The sequence below is a fragment of the Elephas maximus genome, chromosome 2 (genome assembly GCF_024166365.1).
Source record: "Elephas maximus indicus isolate mEleMax1 chromosome 2, mEleMax1 primary haplotype, whole genome shotgun sequence".
Lineage (NCBI taxonomy): Eukaryota > Metazoa > Chordata > Mammalia > Proboscidea > Elephantidae > Elephas > Elephas maximus.
This window is the reverse complement of record NC_064820.1, coordinates 203,947,804-203,970,469: the sequence shown is the minus strand read 5'-3', so window position 1 is coordinate 203,970,469 and position 22,666 is coordinate 203,947,804. Positions and strand designations below refer to the sequence as shown.

Genomic DNA, 22,666 nt, shown 5'->3' with positions numbered 1-22,666 from the left:
CCAATCAGTTGGTCAGGAAGCTGTCTTCCATATTTCTTGGCATTGACGAGTGAGCACCTCCAGCACTGCATCTGTTTGTTGAAACATCTCAATTGATATTCCATCAATTCCTGGAGCCTTGTTTTTCACCAATGCATTCAGAGCAGCTTGGACTTCTTCCTTCAGTACCATCAGTTCCTGATCATATGCTACCTCTTGAAATAGTTGAATATCGACTAATTCTTTTTGGTATAATGGCTCTGTGTATTCCTTCCATCTTCTTTTGATGCTTCCTGCATCGTTTAATATTTTCCCCATGGAATCCTTCACTATTGCAACTCGAAGCTTGAATTTTTCCTTCGGTTCTTTCAGCTTGAGAAATGCTGAGGGTGTTCTTCCCTTTTGGTTTTCCATCTCCAGCTCTTTGCACATGTCATTATAATACTTTATTTTGTCTTCTCAAGAGGCCCTTTGAAATCTTCTGTTCATTTCTTTTACTTCATGAATTCTTCCTTTTGCTTTAGCTGCTTGATGTTCAAGAGCAAGTTTCAGAGTCTCCTCTGACATCCACCTTGGTCTTTTCTTTCTTTCCTGTCTTTTCAGTGACCTCTTGCTTTCTTCATGGATGATGTCCTTGATATCATTCCACAACTTGTCTGGTCTTCAGTCACTAGTGTTCAATGCGTCAAATCTATTCTTGAGATGCTCTCTAAATTCAGGTGGGATATACTCAAGGTCATATTTTGGCTCTTGTGGACTTGCCCTGATTTTCTTCTATTTCAGCTTGAACTTGCATATGAGCAATTGATGGTCTGTTCCACAGTCAGCCCCTGGTCTTGTTCTGACAGATGATATTGAGCTCAAAGAAGAGTCGACCTTAATGACGTGGATGGAGTAAAGCTTTTGGGGCCTTCATTTGCTGATGCAGCACTACTCAAAATGAGAAGAAACAGCTGCAAACATCCATTAATAATTGGAACCTGGAATGTACGAAGTATGAATCTAGGAAAACTGGAAATCGTCAAAAATGAAATGGAACACATAAACATCGATATCCTAGGCATTAGTGAGCTGAAATGGACTGGTATTGGCCATTTTGAATCAGACAATCATATAGTCTACTATGCTGGCAATGACAACTCTAAGAGCAATGGTGTTGCATTCATCATCAAAAAGAACGTTTCAAGATCTATCCTGAAGTACAACGCTGTCAGTGATAGGATGATATCCATACACCTATAAGGAAGACCAGTTAATACAGCTATTATTCAAATATATGCACCAACCACTAGGGCCAAAGATGAAGAAACAGAAGATTTTTATCAGCTGCTGCAGTCCTAAATTGACCGAACATGCAATCACGATGCATTGATAATTACTGGCATTTGGAATGCAAAAGTTGGAAACAAAGAAGGATCATTAGTTGGAAAATATGGCCTTGGTGATAGAAACAATGCTGGAGAGCGAATGATAGAATTTTGCAAGACCAACGACTTCTTCATTGCAAATACCTTCTTTCACCAACATAAACGGCAGCTATACACATGGACCTTGCCAGATGGAACACACAGAAATCAAATTGATTACATCTGTGGAAAGAGACGGTGGAAAAGCTTGTCTAATTACACTGGCTAATTCCTCCAGCTCAATGCTAAGTAGTAGTGGAGATAATGTCCTGCATTCTTTATTTCTGTCTGGAATGGAGATGCCTCAAATGTTCCCCTCCCTAACTAAGATGCTGGCTTTAAGACTTGAATACACATTTCCATCATGGTAAAGAAATTCCTTTCAATTCCCACTGATTAAAAAAAAAATCAGGACTGGGCATAGAATTTTGTTGAAAGCCTTTCCAGCATCTATGGAGCTTATCCTATTATTTTTCTCTTTAGATAAATATATCTTACTAAAAGATTTCTAATATCAAGTCATTGTTTTATTCCTGAAATAAGATCCTTTTTTTTTATATTTATTTTTTTTGTTGAAAATCTATATGGCCAAATATATACCTTTTCCACAATTTTTACATGTACAATCCAGTTACATTGATTACATTCTTCAAGTTGTGCTACAATTCTCGATATCCTTTTCCAAATTACTCCACCACCATTACCTTAAACTCAGTGCCCCGTGAGCTTCCATCCAAACTTTTGAGTTGCTGTTGTCAGTCTGATCTCACATAGATAATTATCTAAAAGAGCACAATGTTCAAGGCAGACTTAACTTTCTAATTTAGATAAAATTTTTTTTAAGTTTTGGTTCAAAGAAGACTTTACGGGATATTTTAGGTTTAAGGGTTAAAGTTTCAAGATTATCTCAAGGCAATAGTTTTTGGAGTTCATTCAGCCTCAATGGCTCCAGAAAGTCTGAATTCCATTGAAAACTTGAAATTCTGTTCCACAATTCTTCCCCCTTCTATAGACTCTTTGATCAAAATGTTAAGTAATGATAGCCAGGTACCATTCAGTTATGTATGAAGTACTCCCACAACTTAGCAAACAACCCAATCGAATAAACATTTCACAAAAGAGGATATTCAAAGGGCCAACAAACACATGAAAAGATGCTCAACATCTTTAGCTATCAGAGAGATGCAAATCAAAACCTCAATGAGACACCACTTCACTTCTGCCAGAATGGCTAAGATAAAACAGAATATCACACACAGTGGAATACTATGCAATGATAAAGAATAATGACAAATCTGTGAAACATCTCACAACATTGATTAATTTGGAGGACATTATACTGAGTGAAATAAGTCAATCACAGAGGATAAACATTGTATGAGTCCATTATTATAATGTAGCAACAAAAGGGTTACACACAGAAAAGAAAAAAAATTCTTTGATGGTTTCCTGGGATAGGATGGGGAGGGAAGGAAAATGATCAAATACATAGAAGACACATGCTAATATTTGTGAAAGGTAAGACAATACACAATATGGGAGAAGTCAGCACAACATGACCAAGGCAAGAGAGGACACTGAAAGGAGTGCAAGAATAAAGGGGAGCTCTGGTGACACAGTGGTTAAGAGCTGGTCAGCAGTTTGAATCTAACAGCTGCTCCCTGGAAATCCTATGGGGAAGTTCTACTCTGTCCTATAGGGTGCTAAGAGTTGGAATCAGTTCAACGGCATCAGGTATGGTTTGATTTGGTAACAGTAACTACCATAGCATAGACAATCTTGCAACTATAACATTAACGAACAATAATTTCAAATAAATGTATAGGTATATAGACATGCCAAGAGGTGTAGCAGGATATAAGGGAGCACACCCACTGGTAGATACAGGTTTGGTGGTGGGTATTTCCACATACATGACTGTAGGTACTCTTCATATATTAATATAGACAATAGACAATACAAGGGTCACAGTCAAGGAAACCTCTTAGACACAACCAAACACCTAGCAGAATGAAATTCCTAGGCTTGAAGGCAAAGGATCATAGACTTGAGGAATGTCTATGTCAATTGGCACAACATAGTTTATAAAGACAATGTTCTGCATCCTACTTTGGTGATTAGCATCTGGAGTCTTAAAAGATTCAAGTGACCATCTAAGATACAACTATTGGTTTCTTCCAGTTCTGAGCAAAGGAAAGTGAAGGAAACCAAAGGCTCAAGGTAGCTATTAGTCCAAAGGACTAATGGACTTTATGAACCAGAGCCTATGTGGCCCTGAGACCAGAAGAACTAGATGGTGCTTGGCTACCACTACTCTGACTGGGATCACAGCAAAGGGTCTAATACAAAGTGGGAGAAAAATGTAGAACAGAAATTCAATTTCACAAAAAAGACCAGACTTACTGTTCTGACAGAGACTGGAGGAACTCCCAAGATTGTGATCCAGAGACTCCCTTTTGATTTGGAACTGAAGCCATTCCTGAAGGCTACCTTCCAGCCAAATAGACAAGCCCTTGTTATGAATTGAGTTGTGACCCCCCAAAATGTGTGTCAACTTGGCTAGGCCATGATTTGCAGTATAGTGTGATTGTCCACCATTTTGTTTTCTAATATGATTTTCCTGTGTGTTGTAAACCCTACCTCTATGTTAATGAGCCAGGATTAGAGACAGCTATGTTAATGAGGCAGGGCTCAGTCTACAAGATTATGTTGTAGCTTGAGTTAATCTCTTTTGAGACATAAGAGACAAGCAAGCAGAGAGACATGGGGACCTCATGCCACCAAGCATGAAGAACCAGATGGGGAGTGCTTCCTTTGGAACTGGGATCCCTGCACTGAGAAGATCCTAGACTGGGGGAAGATTAATGACTACTACCTTTCCCCAGAACCCACAGAGGGGGAAAGCCTTACCGGGGAGCTGGTACCCTGAATTCAAACTTCTAGTCTTCTAGACTGTGAGAGAATAAATTTCTCTTTGTTGAGGCCATCCACTTGTGGCATTTCTGTTATAGCAACACTAGGTAAGAAGAACACCCAAGAGGAAATTGCTCCTTAAAACAATGAATTATATGAGATCAAAAGAGAAATATTTGCCCAAAAGAAAAGATGAGAAAGCAGGAAGGGGTAGAAAATCAGGACAAAAGGAAATGGGGAACCCAGGGTTGAAATGGGGAGAGTGCTGATGGACCTTGGGGAGTGAAACTAAGGCTGTGAATCCCTTTATGTACAAAGTATCAAATGAGAATCTAATTGGCTCTGTAAACTTTCACCTAATGCACAATAAAACAAAACGAAGTAAAAAAAAAAAAAAGAAAATAACAAATATTGTTGAGGATGTGAGGAAACTGAAACCCTTATCCATTGCTGGCGGGAATGCAGAATGGTACGACTGTTGTGGAAAACGGTGTGGCAGTTCCCCCCAAAACTAAAAGTAACACTACCATATGACCCACCAATCCCACTCCTAGGTATATACCTAAGGGACTTGAGAACAAAGACACAAACAGACATATGTATAACATTGTTCATTGCAGCACTATTCACAATAGTCAAAAAGTGGAAACAACCTAAAAGTCCATCAGTGGATGAATGGATAAGCAAAATGTGGTAATACATATAATGGAATACCACCCTGTTGGAAAGAGAAATAAATTCCTGACACATGCTACAACATGGGTGAATCTTGAAGACATTATGCTTAGCAAAATAAGTTAATTACAAAAAGACAAATATTGTATGATCTCACTTATGTAAAATGACAAGAATGAGCAAATGTATAGAGACCAAAGTTTGTTAGTTGTTACCTGTGGCAGGAGGGAGGCGAAGTATGGGAGTCATTGTTTGGGAAGCAGTGAGTTTCTGTTTATGGTGATGCGAAATTCGGCATCAACTAAGGGTAATGGTTGCACAGCTGATCAATGTAATTGATATCACTTAACTGTATGCCTGAAAAATGTTGAATTGTCAAATGTTGTGTTATATACATTTTACAAAGAAAAGCAGCTGTTGAGGCTGTTTATGCACAACCAAACACCCCATGGGATTTGTTTTCTTGGTTTGGAGGTTTAGGATCATGGTTTTCAGGGACACCCCAATCAATTGGGCTAATATTGTTTCTCAGTAGTTTCATTCCACCTCCTAGTTGATTGTATAGTGACTGAGGTCCTAAAAGCTAGCAAGCGGCCACCCAAGAGAAAACAATTGTTTTCCATTCACCTGAAGCAACTGAGGAAGAATGAGAGTCAGGAAACAGAGGAGGAAATCGAATGCATGTCTGGTTGCCTCTGTGAACAACTGCCTCCTTTGCCATGAAACCAGAAGAACTGGATGGAGTTCAGCTACCATTACTGAACATTTTGGTCAAAGATTCTACAGAAGGATCCTGATCAAAAGGGGAAAAATGCAGAACAGAATTTAAAATTTTCAATGGAATCCATACTTTCTGGAGCCACTGAGGCTGAATGAACCTCCAAAATTATTGGCCTGAGATAATATTTAACTTTAAACCTTAAACCAAAAATATCCCCTGAAGTCTTCCTTGAACCAAAAAGTATCTTAATTAGTAACGTATGTCAGCTCTGAGCATTGTGTTCTTTTTAAGGAATTACTTAAAAAAAAAGCTTAATTACTTAAATTTAAATTAATTACTTAAAAAATTGCTTATGTGAGGTCAAATTGACAATAGCAAATATAAAGGTTTAATGGAAAACATAGAGGGTAGTGAGTTTACGATAATAGTGGTGGAATAATTTGGAAATGGATTGGGAGAATGGTACCACAACTTGAAGAATGTAATCAGTGTTGCTGAACTGTACATGTAGAAAGTGTTGAAATGCTACATCTTTGGCTGTGTGTATCTTCACCCAAATTAAAGCAAAACAAAACACATGCACACCCACGGACACAAAACCAAAGACATACTTCTCATGTAGAATCAGGTGAGGGTGCAAATGCTAGCACAACCCGAATAATAAAGAAGAAAAAGGATGAAAAATATATGTTGGTAAATTTACGAGGCAATCAAATTTATTGCAGTGGTGCAAAACAAAAAGCTGTTCAGCTGTATAAAGGTAATAGAGTGGGTCATAATGAGCTTAGACTCTGTTAATAGCCATTAAATTTTTTTCCTTGGGCATTTAATTCTGATTTCAGGCAATTAATTTCTACAATAATTTTTATTCAATTTACTATGTAACTACTGAAATAGTCTCATTATGACCCACTCTATTGCCTGTAACTGGGAAACCCTGGTTGCGTAGTGGTTAAGAGCTACTGCTGCTAACCGAAAGGTCGGCAGTTCAAATCCACCAGGTGTCTTTGGAAACTCTATGGGGCAGTTCTTCTCTGTCCTATAGGGTTATTGTGAGTTAGAATCGACTCAACGACAATGGGTTTGGTTTTTTGGAAGCTTGTAACTTAGCCAGCTATAAAGTAGCTTAGATTCTGGCACAAAAATGAAAGTCATTTTTAGATTGAGAGAAGGTAAAATAAATTGCTTTTGCTACGCAAATTTTGTTAGAAAATTAAGTGCAGAATTAGTACAAATTATTTTCTCATTCAAAAATTTATGCACAAATTGTTTTGTGTCTTTCATGAATCGAATTGTGTTCCCCCAAAATATGTGTCAACTTGCTTAGGCCATGATTCCCAGTGTTGTGTGGTTGTCCTCCATTTTGTGGTTGTAATTTTCCTATGTGTTGTAAATCCTAATCTCTGCCTGTGGATAAGGAGTCAAGATTGGATTATGTTAAAGAGGCTTAGGGGTGGATGCAACATCCTTACTCAGGTCACGTCCCTGATCCAATGTAAAGGGAGTTTCCCTGGGGTGTGGCCTGCACCACCTTTTATCTTACAAGAGATAAAAAGAAAGGGAAGTAAGCAGAGAGTGGAGAGACTTCATACCACCAAGAAAACAGCACTGGGAGAAGAGTGCATCCTTTTGACCCGAGATTCCTGCATGGACAAGGTCCTGCAGAGCTGGCAGAGAGAGAAGCCTTCCCCAAGACCTGATGCCCTGAATTTGGACTTCTAGTTTACTAGATTATGAGAGAACAAACTTCTGTTTGTTAAAGCCATCCACTTGTGGTATTTCTGTTACAGCAGCACTAGGTGACTAAGGCAGTGAAATTGGTTGCAATCCCTACCATGTGTCAGTACTTTCCCCCTTTCTCTTTATACATTAGGTTCCCTGTGCCCATTCGTCCAGTTTTCCTGTCCCTTTCTGTTTTGGGGCAGGTGTTGCCCATTTGTTCTCATATACATGAATGAACTAAGAAGTACATTCATGAGTGTTATTCTTTGTTTTATAGGCCTATCTAATCTTTGGTTGAAATGTGGACTTTGGGAGTGGCTTCAGTTTTGAGTTAGTAGAGTTACCAGGGCCATAGTCTCGGGGGTTCCTCCAGTCTCTGTCATACTAGTCTATTTTTTTTTTTTTGGTGGAGGGGATTTTAATTTTGTTCAACATTTCTATTCCCTCTCTCTCCAGGAACTCCCCGTCAGAGCTGTCAGTGGTGGTAGCCGGGCACCATCTTGTTCTTCTGGGTGCAAGCTGGTGGAGGCTGTGGTTACAAAGGTGTGGACACGGTGTAGGAAAAATACAGGGGATGCAAAGGCTTTACCACATTTAGGCTCAATGGGCAAAGGGAGGAAGTGCTTACTAGCAAAAGAGACAGGGTTATGTGGAGAGGGCTGTTTGACAGGAACTTTGATTTTTCCAGCATGTGAGGACACCATCTGCCTGTGGCATCCCCAAAGAGAGGGAGCCAACCTCATTCTCCTCCTTCTTTCCTTTTAGTTCCTGCTAGTTTCTCCCATTGGCTGGACCCAACTGGAAGTGAGAGGCATGGAAGGCTGGCATCCACATAGATCAGCTTCCTGGGATGGAGACCTGATCTGGAAAGGCCAATGGAACATGTGTATCACACCAGGCTTTACATACAATGATTTAAGAAATTATAGCTCAGGAACCATGGGAGAGAAATTGTAATTTTGGGCCATAGCTGTATAAATCATAAATTGAGATGACCAGAAATCATAATGGTCCAGAATAGACTGAGTTGTGCTTCTGGACTATTCTACTGGGGAGAGCCTTTGGTATGTCAATCTAACCAAGAACTGAAAATAAAACATCAGCAGTTTTATAGTCATAAATTCTAGCTTTACCAGAAATTGCTCACATGCAAGTTCAAGTTAAAACTGTAGAAAGTTAAAACAAGTCCACAAGAGCCAAAGAATGGCCTTGAGTAGAGACCATCTCAAGAACAGACCTGACACATTGAAAACTAATGACCAAAGACCAGATAAGTTGTGGGATGACGTCAAGGACATCATACATGAAGGATGGAAAAGGTGATTAAAAATGAAGGATTAAAAAGGCAGGAAAGAAAGAAAAGCAAAATTAAATTTGCCCTTCATCAGAGAGTAGCTAAAGTGAATGGAAGAAATGATCAAGTAAAAAAACTGAACAGATGATTTCAAAGGGCAACTTGAGAAGACAAAGTAATGCGCAAAGACTTGCAGTTAGAAAACCAGAAAGGAAGAGCACGCACAGAATTTCTCAAGCTGAAAGAACTGCAGAAAAAAAATTCAACCCTCGAGTAGCAATAATGGAGGATTCTATGGGCAAAATATTTAGTCACACAGAAAGCATCAAAAGAAGATGGAATATACAGAGTCACTGTACCAGAAAGAGTTGTTAGATGTTCAACCATTTCAGGACATAGCATATGATCAAGAACTGATGATACTGAAGGAAGAAATCCAAGCTGCAGCGAAGGCATTGTTGAAAAGCAAGGCTCCAGGAATTGAGAGAATACCAACTGAGATGTTTCATCAAATTTGCAATGCTAGAAGCACTCACTCATCTATGCCAAGAAATTAGGAAGACAGCTACCTGGCCAACCAACTGGAAGAGATCCATACAAGTGCCCATTCCAAAGAAAGGTGATCCAACAGAATGCAGAAATTATAGAACAACATCATTAATATCACAAACAAGTAAAATTTTGCTGAAGTTAGTTCAAAAACTGTGGTGTGGATCATAAATTATGGGTAACCTTTCCATGAATGGGGATTCCAGGACACTTAATTGCTGATGTCCAGTGGATCCTGGCTGAAAGCAGAGAATACCAGAAAGATGTTTACCTGTGTTTTATTGATTATGCAAAGGCATTCAACTGTGTGGATCATAACAAATTATGGATAACATTGCAGAGAATGGGAATTCCAGAACACTTAATTGTGCACATGAGGAATGTGTACATGGATCAAGAAGCAGTCGTTCGAACAGAACAAGAGGATACTGATTTTTTTAAAGTCAGGAAGGTGTGTGTCAGTGTTGTGTCCTTTCACCACACCTAGTCAATCTGTATGCTGAGCAAATAATCCAAGAAGCTGGACTACATGAAGAAGAATGAGGCATCAGAATTGGAGGAAGACTCATTAACAACCTGCGTTGTGCAGGTGACACAACCCAGCTTGCCGAAAGTGAAGAGGGCTTGAAGCATTTATGAAGATCAAAGACCACAGCCTTCAGTATGGATTACACCTCAACATAAAGAAAATAAAAATCCTTGCAACTGGACCAATAACGAACATTGTGATGAATGGAGAAAAGATTGAAGTTGTCAAGGATTTCATTTTACTTGGATTCACAATCAACACTCATGGAAGCAGCAGTTGAGAAATCAAAAGACACATTGCATTGGGAAAATCTGCTGCCAAGGACCTCTTTAAAGTGTTGCAAAGCAAAGATGTCACTTTGAGGACTAAGGTGCGCCTGACCCAAGCCGTGGAGTTTCCAATCGCCTCATATATATGCAACAGCTTGACAATAAATAAGGAAGACCGAAGAAGAATTGACACCTTCGGATGTTGGCAAAGGATAGTGAATATACCATGGACTGCCAAAAGAACAAACAAATCTGTCTTGGAGGAAGCACAACCAGAATGCTCCTTAGAAGCAAGGATGACAAGACTAAGTCTCACATATTTGGACATTTATCAGGAGGAATCATGCTCGGTAAAGTAGAAGGTTAACAAAAAAGAGGAAGACCGTCAATGAGATGGACTGACATACTGGTTGCAACAATGGGCACAAGCACTGCAACAATTGTGAGGATGGTTCAGGACCGGGCAGTGTTTTGTCCTGTTCTGCATAGGGTTGCTATTAGTCAGAATCAGCTGATGGCATCCAGCAACAACAGCAACAATCTTTGGCTGAAGAGTGAACCTCAGAATGTCTTCAGTACTGAGTTAAAAGAGTGTCCAGGGGCCATATTCTTGGGATTTCTCCAGTCTCTGTTAGACCAATAAATCTGTTTTTTTTTTGTGTGTGTGTGAATTAGAATTACATTCTACATTTTTCTCCAGCACCGTCCAGGGCCCTCTATTTTGATCTCTGTCAGAGCAGTCAGTGGTTGTAGCCGGGCACCAACTAGTGCTCAATTCAGTCTGGAGGAAGCTGTGGTAGTTATGGCCCATTATTAGTCCTTTGGACTAATCTTTCCTTTGTGTCTTTGGTTTTCTTTATTCTCCCTTGCTCCAGATGTGGTGGTATCAGTGGAGTATCTTAGAAGGGCGCTCACAAGCTTTTAAGACCCCAGACACTACTTACCAAAGTAGATGTAGAATATTTTCTCTATAAACTATGTTATGTCAATTGAGCTAGATGTCCCCCAAGACCATGGTTTCCAGCCCTCAGCCCAATAATTCAATCCCTCAGGGAGTTTAGATGTGTTAATGACACTTCCAGGAAACCCTGGTGGTATAGTAGTTAAAAGCTATGGTTGCTAACCAAAAGGCTGGCCATTCGAATCCACCAGGTGCTCCTTGGAAACTGTATGAGGCAGTTCTACTCTGTCCTATAGAGTTGCTATGAGTTAGAATCAACTCGATGGCAATGAGTTATAAAGCTTCCATGACCTCGCCTAGGACAAGTTGTGCTGACTTCCTCAGTATTGTGTACTGTCTTATCCTTCCCCAAATTTACCTCTTACCTACCACTTATTGAGTGTTTTTCTCTCCCTGCCTTTCCCTTCCCTAGTAACCATCAAAGATTTTTTCTTTCTGTGTGTAAACATTTTCATGAATTTTTATAATGGTCTCATACAGTATTTGTCCTCTTGTGATTGACTTGTTTCACTCAGCATAAAAAAAAAAAGCCCCCCCAAAATCATCCATCCTGTGAGATGTTTCACAGATTCATCACTGTTCTTTATCTTTGTGTAGTATTCCATTGTGTGTATGTACCATAGTGTCTTTATGCATTCATCCGTTGATGGGCATTTAGGCTGTTTCCATCTTTTTGCTGTTGTGAATAATGCTGCAGTGAACACGAGTGTGCATATGTCTATTTGTGGGATGGCTCTTATTTCTCTAGGATATATTCCTAGGAGTGGGATTGCTGGATCATATGGCACTGCTATTTCTAGCTTTTAAGGAAGTGCCATATTGTTTTCCAAAACGGTTGTCCCATTGTGTATTCCCGCCACCCATGCATAAGAGTTCCAATCTCCTGCAACCTCTCCAACATGTTATTTTCTATTTTTTTGATTCATGCCAGTAATGCTGGGTTGAGATATCTCAGGGTAATTTAGATTTTCATTTCTCTGGTGCCTAGTGATGGTGAACATTTCCTCATGTATCTGTTAGTCACTTGAATGTCTTCTTTGGTGAAGTGTCTGTTCATATCCTTTGCCCATTTTTAAATTGGATTATTTGTCTTTTTTGTTGTAGAGGTGTTGGATTTTCCTGTAGATTTTAGAGATTAGACCTTTGGCAGATTTGTTATAGCCAAAAATTTTTTTCCCAGTCTGTCAGCTCTCTTTTTACTCTTTTGGTGAAGTCTTTTGAGGAGAACAAGTGTTTAACTTTTAGACAATCCCAGTTATCTAGCTTATCTTCTGGTGTTTTTGTACTGTTAGTTGTGGTTTGAATCCTATTTATGCCGTGTATTAAGGGCCTCTAGCATTGACCCAATTTTTTCTTCTATGATCTTTATAGTTTTTAGTTTTATATTTAGGTCTTTGATCCATTTTGAATTAGTTTTTGGTTATAGTGTGAGGTATGGTTCCTTTTCATTTTTTTACAGATAATCATCAAGTTTTGCCAGCACCATTTGTTAAAACAGGCTGCCTTTTCTCCATTTAATGGATTTTGGGACTTTGTTGAAGATCAGGTGACCAGAAGTGGATGGATTTATATCTGAGTTCTCAATTCTGTTTCATTGGTCGATGTGTCTGTTGTTGTGGTACACTGTTGCGGTACCAGGCTGTTTTGACTACTGTGGTTGTATAGTAGCTTATAAGGTCAGGTAATGTGAGTCCTCCTACTTTATTCTTTTTTTTCAATAGTGCTTTACTTATCCGGGGCCTCTTTCAATTCCATGTAAAGTTAAGGATTAGTTTTTCCATCTTGTTAAAGGATGCTGCTGGTATTCAGATAGTGATTGCATTGCATTTGTAGATTGCTTTGTGTAGAATGGGCGTTTTCACAGTTGAAGATACCTATCCATGAGCACAGTGTATTTGTAGGTCTCATTTGGTTTCTTGCAGTGGTGTTTTGTAGTTTTCTTTGTTTAGGTCTTTCATGTCCCTAGTTAGATTTATTCTTAAGTTTGTTTGTTTGTTTTCTTAATGGGCTATTATAAATGGTATTGGCTTCCTGATTTCCTTTCTTAGTTATCTCTATTGGTGTATAGGGAGCCAACTGATTTTTGTATGTTTATTTAGTATCCTGTTACTCTGCTGAATCTTTCTGTTAGTTCCAGTAGTTTTCCTGTGGGGACCTTTGAATTTTCTAGGTATAGTATCATATCTTCTGCAAATAGCGACAGTTTTACTTCCTCCTTACCAATTCGGATGTGCTTTATTTCTTTTTCTTGCCTTATTTCTCTAGCTAGGACTTCCAGCACAAGGTTAAATAGGAATGGTGATAAAGGGCATCGTTGCCTTGTTCCTATTCTTAAGGGGAATTTTTTCAGCCTCTCTCCATTAAGGATGATCTTGGGGAGGTGGGGCCAAGATGGCAGAGCAGTCAGATGCTTCCAGTGATCCCTCTTACAACAAAGACCTGAAAAAACAAGCTAAACGATTATATTTATGACAAGCTAGGAGCCCTGAACATCAAAGGCAAAGTTAGAAAATGGACTGAGAGTCAGGGGGAGGGAGAGATGGTTCAGAAGCAGAGAGGAGTTGCCAGACCTGAATCACCAGGACCCTCAGGCACCATTCCCAGGAGTGACTGCAGTGGGCTAGTGGCAGCATTCCAGCCACAGTTTCCTCAGGGAGAGACAGCCAGTCACACAGCCTACTCACTCCTCCAGAACCAGAGAAGAACAGCGCTCTCAGCAAAAGCTAAGTACTTGCTTTTATTTTACCACTTTCCCAGCCCCCAAGCCAGCTTCAGTGGCTGTCGATTTCCCTGGGCCTGAGATATGCCCTGCTGAGCACTCTGGGTCATTCTCGCAGCCTTGGAGAATGAATAAATTCACAACTGGGGGATAAGATAATCTGCCTGCTCAACTAAGCTGGGGAGCTCAGGACAGAAGCAGCTCCTGTCCAGGCATAAAAGGTCCATAGACTTTGAATACCTTTCCCCTTGCATGGACCTGTGTGGGCCCATTTCAGGAGAATAGGCCCTCATTGGCAGACTGCAACTGTTTCAGCTGTGTGGTGGAGAGGTGGGTGTTTGATGTTTGACACTGCTTTGCCTATTCAACAGGGTCCTCACCTACCCACATCAGGGGCCTTAGGACTGGTGTCTCCACTCAGGTCACCCAGCCACCTGTGATGGTGGTCCAAGGATAACTGGTACCTCCCAGTTCTTACAACCCAAAAGCATTGGGTGCCCATGGTCTGTCTGAAGAAACCACCCACCTGTGTGCTCTAGGAAACATGGAAGCTCTTTCCTCACAGACACTTGAGGGATAGCTGTCAGCCCCCTTCCTTGTTCACACCATGACCCCTCTACTGCAACCAGGTACCTGTACCTACACCAATCACCGTTGCCCCTCTAAGACTGTAGGACATAGCCGGTACCACACTCTTGACCAAAGATCTGGACACTTGAGCTGAATCCATAAAAGAAAAGTGAATGGACTCCTAGGCTCATATACCTGGTAACAGCTCTAGCCATCCGGTGACAGAATGTTAGAGCTTCAAAGGTGCAAATAATCAAGCTAGCTCACTCAAGCAACCTGTTTCAGCATATCAAAACAAAACAAAGCAAGAGGCTAGGATATAGTAAGCAAACATAAAATAAACTAATACAATAACTTACAGATGGCTCGGAGACAACAGTCAATATCAAATCACAGAAAGAAGCAGACCATGATTGCATCAACAAGCTCTCGAAACAAAGACTCAAGGGATCTTCTGGATGAAGGTGCCTTCCTGGAATTCACAGATGCAGAATACAAAAGATTAATATACAGAACTCTTTGAGACATCAAGAACGAGATCAGGAAGGACTCAGGCAATACTCAGAACAAGCCAAGGAACACACAGTAGTTTTGGTTTGGTTTTTGCAAAGTCCCTTAACTTCTGTTTGTCTGGAAATGTCCTAATTTTGCCTACGTATTTGAGAAACCCTTTTGCTGGATATGTAATTCTTGGCTGGCAATTTTTTTTCCTTCAAGGCTTTATATATGGCAAGCCATTGCCTTCATGCCTGCATAGTTTCTGCTGAGTAGTCCGAGCTTATTCTTATTGACTCTCTTTTGCAGGTGACTTTTCAATTATCCCTAGTTGCTCTTAAAATTATCCCTTTATCTTTTGAATGACTTTTAGTTGTTTGTCTCTTTTCAGGAATTTGTCCATTTCATCTAATTTTTGGCATGTGATTTTTCATGGTATTCACTTATATTCTTTCTATAAGAACACTGATAATGTTTCTTCTTTTGTACCTAATTTTAGTCTTTCTTTTATTTTTGTTGGTCAGTGTTGCAAAAGGCTTGTCGATTTTGTCAATCTTTTCAAAGGACCAACTTTTTTGTTTCATTGATTTTCTCTATTTTTCTATTCTCTATTTCATTTCTTTCTAATCTTTTTATTTTCCCTCTTCAGCTTGCTTTAGGTTTAGTTTGTTCCCATTTTTATAACTTAATATGGGAAGGTAGGTGATTTGATTTGAAGTCTGTCTTCTTTTTTCATGTGGGTATAAACAACTGTAAATTTTTTCTGAACACTTTTCACTGCATCGCTTAAGTTTTGGTATGCTATTTTTTTGTTTGTTTTTATTCATCTCAGGTATTTTTTAATTTCCATTGTGATTTCCTCTTTGACCCACTGGTTATTAAAGAGAGTGCTGTTTAATTTCCACATATTTGTGAATTTTTCAAATTTCCTTCCAGTATTGATTTCTAATTTCATTATTTTGTGGTCAGAGAACATACTTTCTATGATTTCAGTCTTGTAAAATTCATGGAAGCTCTACTTCTCCCTTGAAATATGTCAGTTTTTCCTTCATGTATTTTTGAGATGTATTATTTTTATTATTAGGAACATACATCTTTATAATTGTTATATTTTCCTAATTAATTAAGTATTTTGTCATTGTAAAATGTCTCTTTTTGTCACTAGTAAAAAAATTTGTCTGAAGTCTATATTGTCTGGCATTAGTATAGCCACTTCAGCTTTGTCTGTTGTTTCTGTTTGCATGTTATATATATACATACACACACACATATATATTCTTTCTTTTGCTTTCAATCTTTTTGCACTTTTAAATCTAAAGTTTGTTTCTTGTAGGCAGCATTTAGTTTGATTATATTTTTGATGGTCCATTTGACCAATGTACACTTTTTAACTGAAGAGCTTAATACCTTTATATTTACTATAATTTCTGATATGGTAGGATTCGTATCTGACATTTTGCTATTTCTTTTGTATATGTCTAATGTAATTTTTCTCTATTCTTCCACTACTACCTTCTTAAGTGTGAAGGGGATATTTTAATTCTCTTGTTATTTCTTCCACTATATATATTTTGAGTTATATCCTTAGAAGCTGCCCTGGGGACTTACCATTAATATCTTAATTTTGACGATTTAGTTCTGATTAATATCAACTTAATTGCAATTGTTGTTAGGTGCCGTCAAGTTAGTTCCAACTCACAGCGGCCATATGCACAACAGAATGAAACACTGCCCGGTCCTGAGCCATCCTTACAATCGTTGTTATGCTTGAGCTCATTGTTGCAGCCACTGTGTCAATCCACTTCGTTGAGGGTCTTCCTCTTTTCCGCTGACCCTGTACTCTGCCAAGCATGATGTCTTTCTCCAGGGACTGATCCCTCCTGACAACATGTCCAAAGTATGTAAGATGCAGTCTTGCCATCCTTGCCTCTAAGGAGCATTCTGGTTGTGCTTCCTCTAAGACAGATTTGTTCGTTCTTTTGACAGTCCATGGTATATTCAATATTCTTCACCAACACCACAATTCTTTTTCTTGAGACTTATAGTTTAAGGACTAAGGGAAATTTACTGGCATTTGTAGGGTTAGGTTACACAAGTAAAATGAAATCCTTGACGACTTCAATCTTTTCTCCATTTATCATGATGTCGCTTATTGGTCCAGTTGTAAGGACTTTTGTTTTCTTTATGCTGAGGGGAAACCCTGGTGGCACAGTGGTTAAGTGTTACAGCTGCTAACCAAGAGGTCAGCAGTTCAAATCCTCCAGGTGCTCCTTGGAAACTCTATGGGGCAGTTCTATTCTGTCCTATAGGGTCGCTATGAGTCAGGATCAACGTGAAGGCAGTGGATGGGTGGGTTCTGCTGAGGTGTAATCCATGTGGAAGACTGTGGTCTTTGATATTCCTCAGTAAGTAACTCAAGTCCTCTTCACTTTCTGCAAGCAAAGTCGTGTCATCTGCATAATGCAGGCTGTTAATGAGTCTACCTCCAATCCTGGTGCCCTGTTCTTCATATAGTCCAGCTTCTTGGATTATTTGCTCAGCATACTGGTTAAATAAGTATGGTGAAAGAATACAATGCTGTCACACACTTTTCCTGACTTTAAGCCACTCAGTATCCCTTGTTCTGTTCTAACGACTGCCTCTTGATATATGTACAGGTTCCTCATGAGCACAATGAAGTGTTCTGGAATTCCCATTCTTTGCAGTGTCATTCATAATTTGTTATGATCCACACAGTCAAATGCCTTTGCGTAGTCAATAAAACACAGGTAAACATTTTCAGCAAGTATGGCTACAGTAGAGTGTATTGAAGATGGTTGTAAGACTTGGGGTTTGAAAGGTACATTAGGATCATATTATTGAATAGGGTTTCTTGAATCATGTAAAGCTTGTAATGATATATGTACCTAGGCCTCTTCCCAAAAGAGTTTGAATCGTGAGATACAAGTTGGTGCCCAGGAAACTGGATATTTATCTTATGATGGGCCAATTTGGATAATACCATTAAATAGGAGCTTCTCCAAGAACATCAAGAGTCTGATATTTATTTCCTACCTCCCCTTTTGTAGCACAAGTCACATTATTAGAAAGTTGGAAAGAAAAGAGGATTATTGTTTCTATAATGTGGTTGAGAAATTGAAGTCCAAAGTTTAATTTTTCATAACAGCTCTAACATTGTGAGAGAACAATACAGAATTTAGGTATTTTAAGTGAAAGTCCTGTCATCGTCCCTGTTTAATCATCCAGCCCCCTATTCAGCACCTTCCTCAGAGCCCTCAATACCTCCTTATTCCTCAGGCTGTAGATTAGGGGTTTCAGCATGGGAGTGCCGAGAACATCAAACACGAAGTGATGCTGGTCCATCTCTGGGGGGAGAGAGAAACCTGGGGTTGTGTGGATAATGATGGCTGGACCAAAGTAGAGATTTACCACACTGAATTGGGAGAAGCACATGGCCAGAGCTTTGCTCTTCTCCTTGGGGTTGTTCACATGGAGGAAAGTGAGGCAGATGAGGATGTAGGAGATCAGGATGAATCCAAAAGGAATAAGAAGAAAAATGATGCCTGACACTAAGATCACCTTCTCATAGGTGGAAGTGTCTTCATAAGAGAGTTTCTGAAGGGCCGTGAGTTCACATACACATACAAAAAAACAAAACTGAATTTTTGTGGAGCAACAGGTAGAAAAGTGCATGGCATAGATTGTGTTCATTAGAGACAAGAATACCCCCAGGCCGTGAGCGGGCAGCCATTTCCACACAGAGCCTGGGGGTCATGAAGACTGGGTATCTCAGGAGGCTACAGATGTCCAAGTAGTGGTCAAAGTCCAGGAGGTTCAGGAGAATACACTCAGCCACACCTAGCATCAAATAAATAAAGACTTGTACTCTATAGCCAATGTAGGAGATATCTCTATCTCCTAAGAGTAAGTCAGCAGCCATCTTAGGAAGAGTGGTGAAGATGAGTGTCAGGTCCATGAAGGAGAGCTGGCTGAGCAGGAACTGCATGAATGTGTGGAGATGGGCAACACCCCAGATCAGTAAGGCCAGAGTGGAGCTTCCTGTGATGGCTGCCAGGAGAATCAGGAGGAGGATGGTAACAAGAAAGCCAGCATGCTGAGAGTCAGAAAAGAGGCCCAGGAAAATGAAATCTGCGGTGGTGGATTAATTTTCTTGCTCCATGTCTCAAGCTACTAGTTAGAAATGAAGGATAATCAGAGAAAAACACACAGAGTGAGATCTCCTTACTTCCTGTGTAAATACATCCCTGATATGAATCAATTTCTGAAACTCATGTTTACTTAATGATTTCAAATGTATTAAAATATATTTTGAAAGATTCATGGTTTGTTTTCCATTGTCATTTAAGAATATATCTGGAAGGGTAATCAATAGAAACTATGAATATTGGAATCGGTAATCTTTAAACTGCATTGCTTGGCACAATGTATCATTCCAAGTGAATGACAACTGCTATTTTTAGTCAATATGAAAATTCATATACGTCTTTTATTTTTAAATTTTTATTGTGCTTTAAGTGAAAGTTTACAAACCAAGTCAGTCTCTCACACAAAAATTTATATACACCTTGCTTTATACTCCTAGTTGCTCTCCCTCTAATAAGACAGCATGCTCCTTCCTCACTCTCTATTTTCGTGTCCATTTGACCAGGTTCTGACCCCCTCTGCCCTCTCGTCTCCTCTCCAGACACGAGCTGAACACATAGCCTTACGTGCCTACTTGATCCAGGAAGCTCAATATTCACTAGTATCATTTTCTATCCCACAGTCCAGTCCAAACCCTGTCTGAATTGTTGGCTTTGGGAATGGTTCCTGTCTTGCGCTAACAGAAGGTCTGGGGACCATGACCTCTGGGGTCATTCTAGTCTCAGTCAGACCATTAAGTCTGGTCTTTTTACTAGAATTTGAGGTCTGCATCCCACTGCTCTCCTGTTCTCTCAGGGGTTCTCTGTTGTGTTCCCTGTCAGGGAAGTCATCGATTGTAGCTGGGCACCATCTAGTTCTACTGGTTTCAGGCTGATGTGGTCTCTGGTTTTTGCGGCCCTTTCTGTCTCTTGGGCTCAAAATTACCTTGTCTTTGGTGTTCTTCATTCTCCTTTGCTCCTGGTGGGTTGAGACCAATTGACGCATCTCAGAGGGCCATTTGCTATCGTTTAAGACCCCAAACACCACTACAAAATGGGATACAGAATTTTTTCTTAACAGGTTTTCTTATGCCAATTGACTTAGATGTCCCCTGAAACCGTGGTCCCCAAACCCCTGCCCCTGCTATGCTGGCCTTCGAAGTGTTCAGTTTATTCAGGAAACTTCTTTGCTTTTGGTTTATTACAGTTGTGCTGACCTCTCCTCTACTGAGTGTTGTCTTTCCCTTCACCTAAAATATTTCTTATCTACTATCTAATTAGTGAAAACCTCTCTCCCTTTCTCCTTCCCCACTGTCATAATCATCAAAGAATATTTTCTTCTCTGTTTAAACTATTTTTTGAGTTCTTGTAATAGTGGTCTCATATAATATTTGTCCTTTTGCAACTGACTGATTTCACTCAGCATAATGCCTTCCAGGTTCCTTCTTCTTATGAAATGTTACGCGGATTCATCATTGTTCTTTATCGATGCATAGTATTCCATTGTGTGACTATACTGAAATTTATATATCCATTCATCCGTTGATGGGCACCTTGTTTGCTTCCATCTTTTTGCTATAGTAAACAGTGCTCCAATGAACATGGGTGTGCATATATCTGTTCCTGTAAAGGCTCTTATTTCTCTAGGATATAGTCCAAGGAGTGGGATTGCTGGGTCATATGTTAGTTCTATTTCTAACTTTTTAAGGAAGAGCCAAATCAATTTCCAAAGTGGTTGTACCATTTCACATTCCCACCTGCAGTGTATAAGTGTTCCAATCACTTCACAACCTCTATAACATTTATTATTTTGTGTTTTTTGGATTAATGCCAGCCTTGTTGGAGTGAGATGGAATCTCATTGTAGTTTTGATTTGCATTTCTCTAATGGCTAATGATCGTGTGCATTTCCTCATGTATCTGTTAGCTCCCTGAATGTTTTCTTTAGTGAAGTGCCAGTTCATATCCTTTGCCCATTTTTTCACTGGATTATTTGTCTTTTAGTGGTTGAGTTTTTGCAGTATCATGTAGATATTAGAGATCAGACGCTGATCAGAAATGTCATAGCTAAAAACTTTTTCCCCTTCTGTAGGTAATCTTTTTACTCTTTTGGTGAAGTCTTTGGATGAGCATAGGGGTTTGATTTTTAGGAGCTCCCAGTTATCTAGTTTCTCTTCTGCATTGTTATTAATGTTTTTTATGCTGTATATGCTATGTATTAGGGCTCTAATGTTGTCCCTATTTTTTTCTTCCATGATCGTTATCGTTTTAGATTTTATATTTAGGTCTTTGATCCATTTTGAGTTTGTTTTTTGTGCATGGTGTGATGTGTGGGTCTTGTTTCATTTTTTGCAGATGGATGTCCAGTTATACCAGCACCATTTGTTAAAGAGACTGTCTTTTCCGCATTTAAGTGACTTTGGGCCTTTGTCAAATATCAGCTGCTCATATACGGATGGATTTATGTCTGGATTCTCAATTCTGTTCCATTGGTCTATGTATCTGTTGTTGTACCAGTACCAGGTTGTTCTGACTACTGTGGTGGTATAATAGGTTCTAAAATCAAGCAGAGTGAGGTCTCCCACTTTGCTCTTTTTTTTCAGTAATGTTTTACTTATCCAGGGGCTCTTTCCTTTCCCTATGAGTTTGGTGATTTGTTTCTCCATCTCATTAAAAAGTGTCATCGGAATTTGGATTAGATTGCATTGTATCTATAGATTGCTTTTGGTAGAATAGATATTTTTATAATGTTAAGTCTTCCTATCCATGAGCAAGGTATGTTTTTCCACTTATGTAGTTCTCTTTTGGTATTTTGCAGTAGTGTTTTGTAGTTTTCTTTGTATAGGTCTTTTACATATCTGTTAAAATTTATTCCTAAGTATTTTACCTTCTTGGGGACTACTGTAAATGGTATTGATTTGGTGATTTGGTCTTCAATGTTCTTTTTGTTGATGTAGAGGAATCCAACTGATTTTTGTGTGTTTATCTTGTATCCTGATACTCTGCTGAACTATTGGTTTCAGTAGTTTTCTTGATTCCCTAAGATCATGTCATCTGCAAACAGAGATACTTTTACTTCTTCATTACCAATCTGGATGCCATTTATTTCTTCATCTAGCCTAATTGCTCTAGCTAGGACCTCTAGCACAATGTTGAATAAGAGTGGTGATAAAGGGCATCCTTGTCTGGTTCCTGATCTCAGGCGGATGCATTTAGACTCTCTCCATTTGGGATGATGTTGGCTGTTGGCTTTGTATAAATGCCTTTATTTATGTTGAGAGATTTTCCTTCTATTCTGATTTTGCTCAGAGTTTTTATCATGAATGGGCTTTGAATTTTGTTAAATGCCTTTTCCTGCATCAATTGATAACATCATTTGGTTGTTGTCTTTTGTTTTATTTATATGATGGATTACATTGTTTTCCTAATGTTGAACCATCCTTGCACACCTGGTATGAATCCCACTTGGTCATTGCAAAATTTTTTTTGATACATTGTTGAATTCTATTGGCTAGAACTTTGTTGAGGATTTTTTGATCTAAGTTCATGAGGGATATAGGTCTGTAATTTTCTTTTTTTGTGGTGTCTTTACCTGGTTTTGGTATCAGGGATATGCTGGCTTCATACAATGAGTTTGGGAGTATTCTGGGATTTTCAATGCTCTGAACTACCTTTAGTAGTAGTGGTGTTAACTCTTTTCTAAAAGTTTGGTAGAACTCTCTA

General features: G+C 39.2%; 1 protein-coding gene across 1 annotated transcript; it reads right to left on the bottom strand.

The window, feature by feature from the left end:
- Positions 1-18,036: 18,036 nt before the first annotated feature.
- LOC126067570 (olfactory receptor 2M4-like) lies at positions 18,037-18,808 on the bottom strand. Its single transcript, XM_049869620.1, has 2 exons — positions 18,529-18,808; positions 18,037-18,401 (listed from the first exon to the last, which is right to left on the bottom strand). The coding sequence occupies exons 1-2, from the start codon at positions 18,806-18,808 to the stop codon at positions 18,037-18,039; spliced, it is 645 nt and encodes a 214-aa protein (XP_049725577.1).
- Positions 18,809-22,666: the final 3,858 nt, after the last annotated feature.

Coding starts and splice junctions, on each gene's coding strand:
- LOC126067570 (XM_049869620.1), bottom strand. CDS start 18,808: ATGCAGTTCCTGCTCAGCCAGCTCTCCTTCATGGACCTGACACTCATC. Junction 18,402..18,528: donor TGCCCGCTCACGGCCTGGGG/GTATTCTTGTCT, acceptor TCTCTTATGAAG/ACACTTCCACCTATGAGAAG.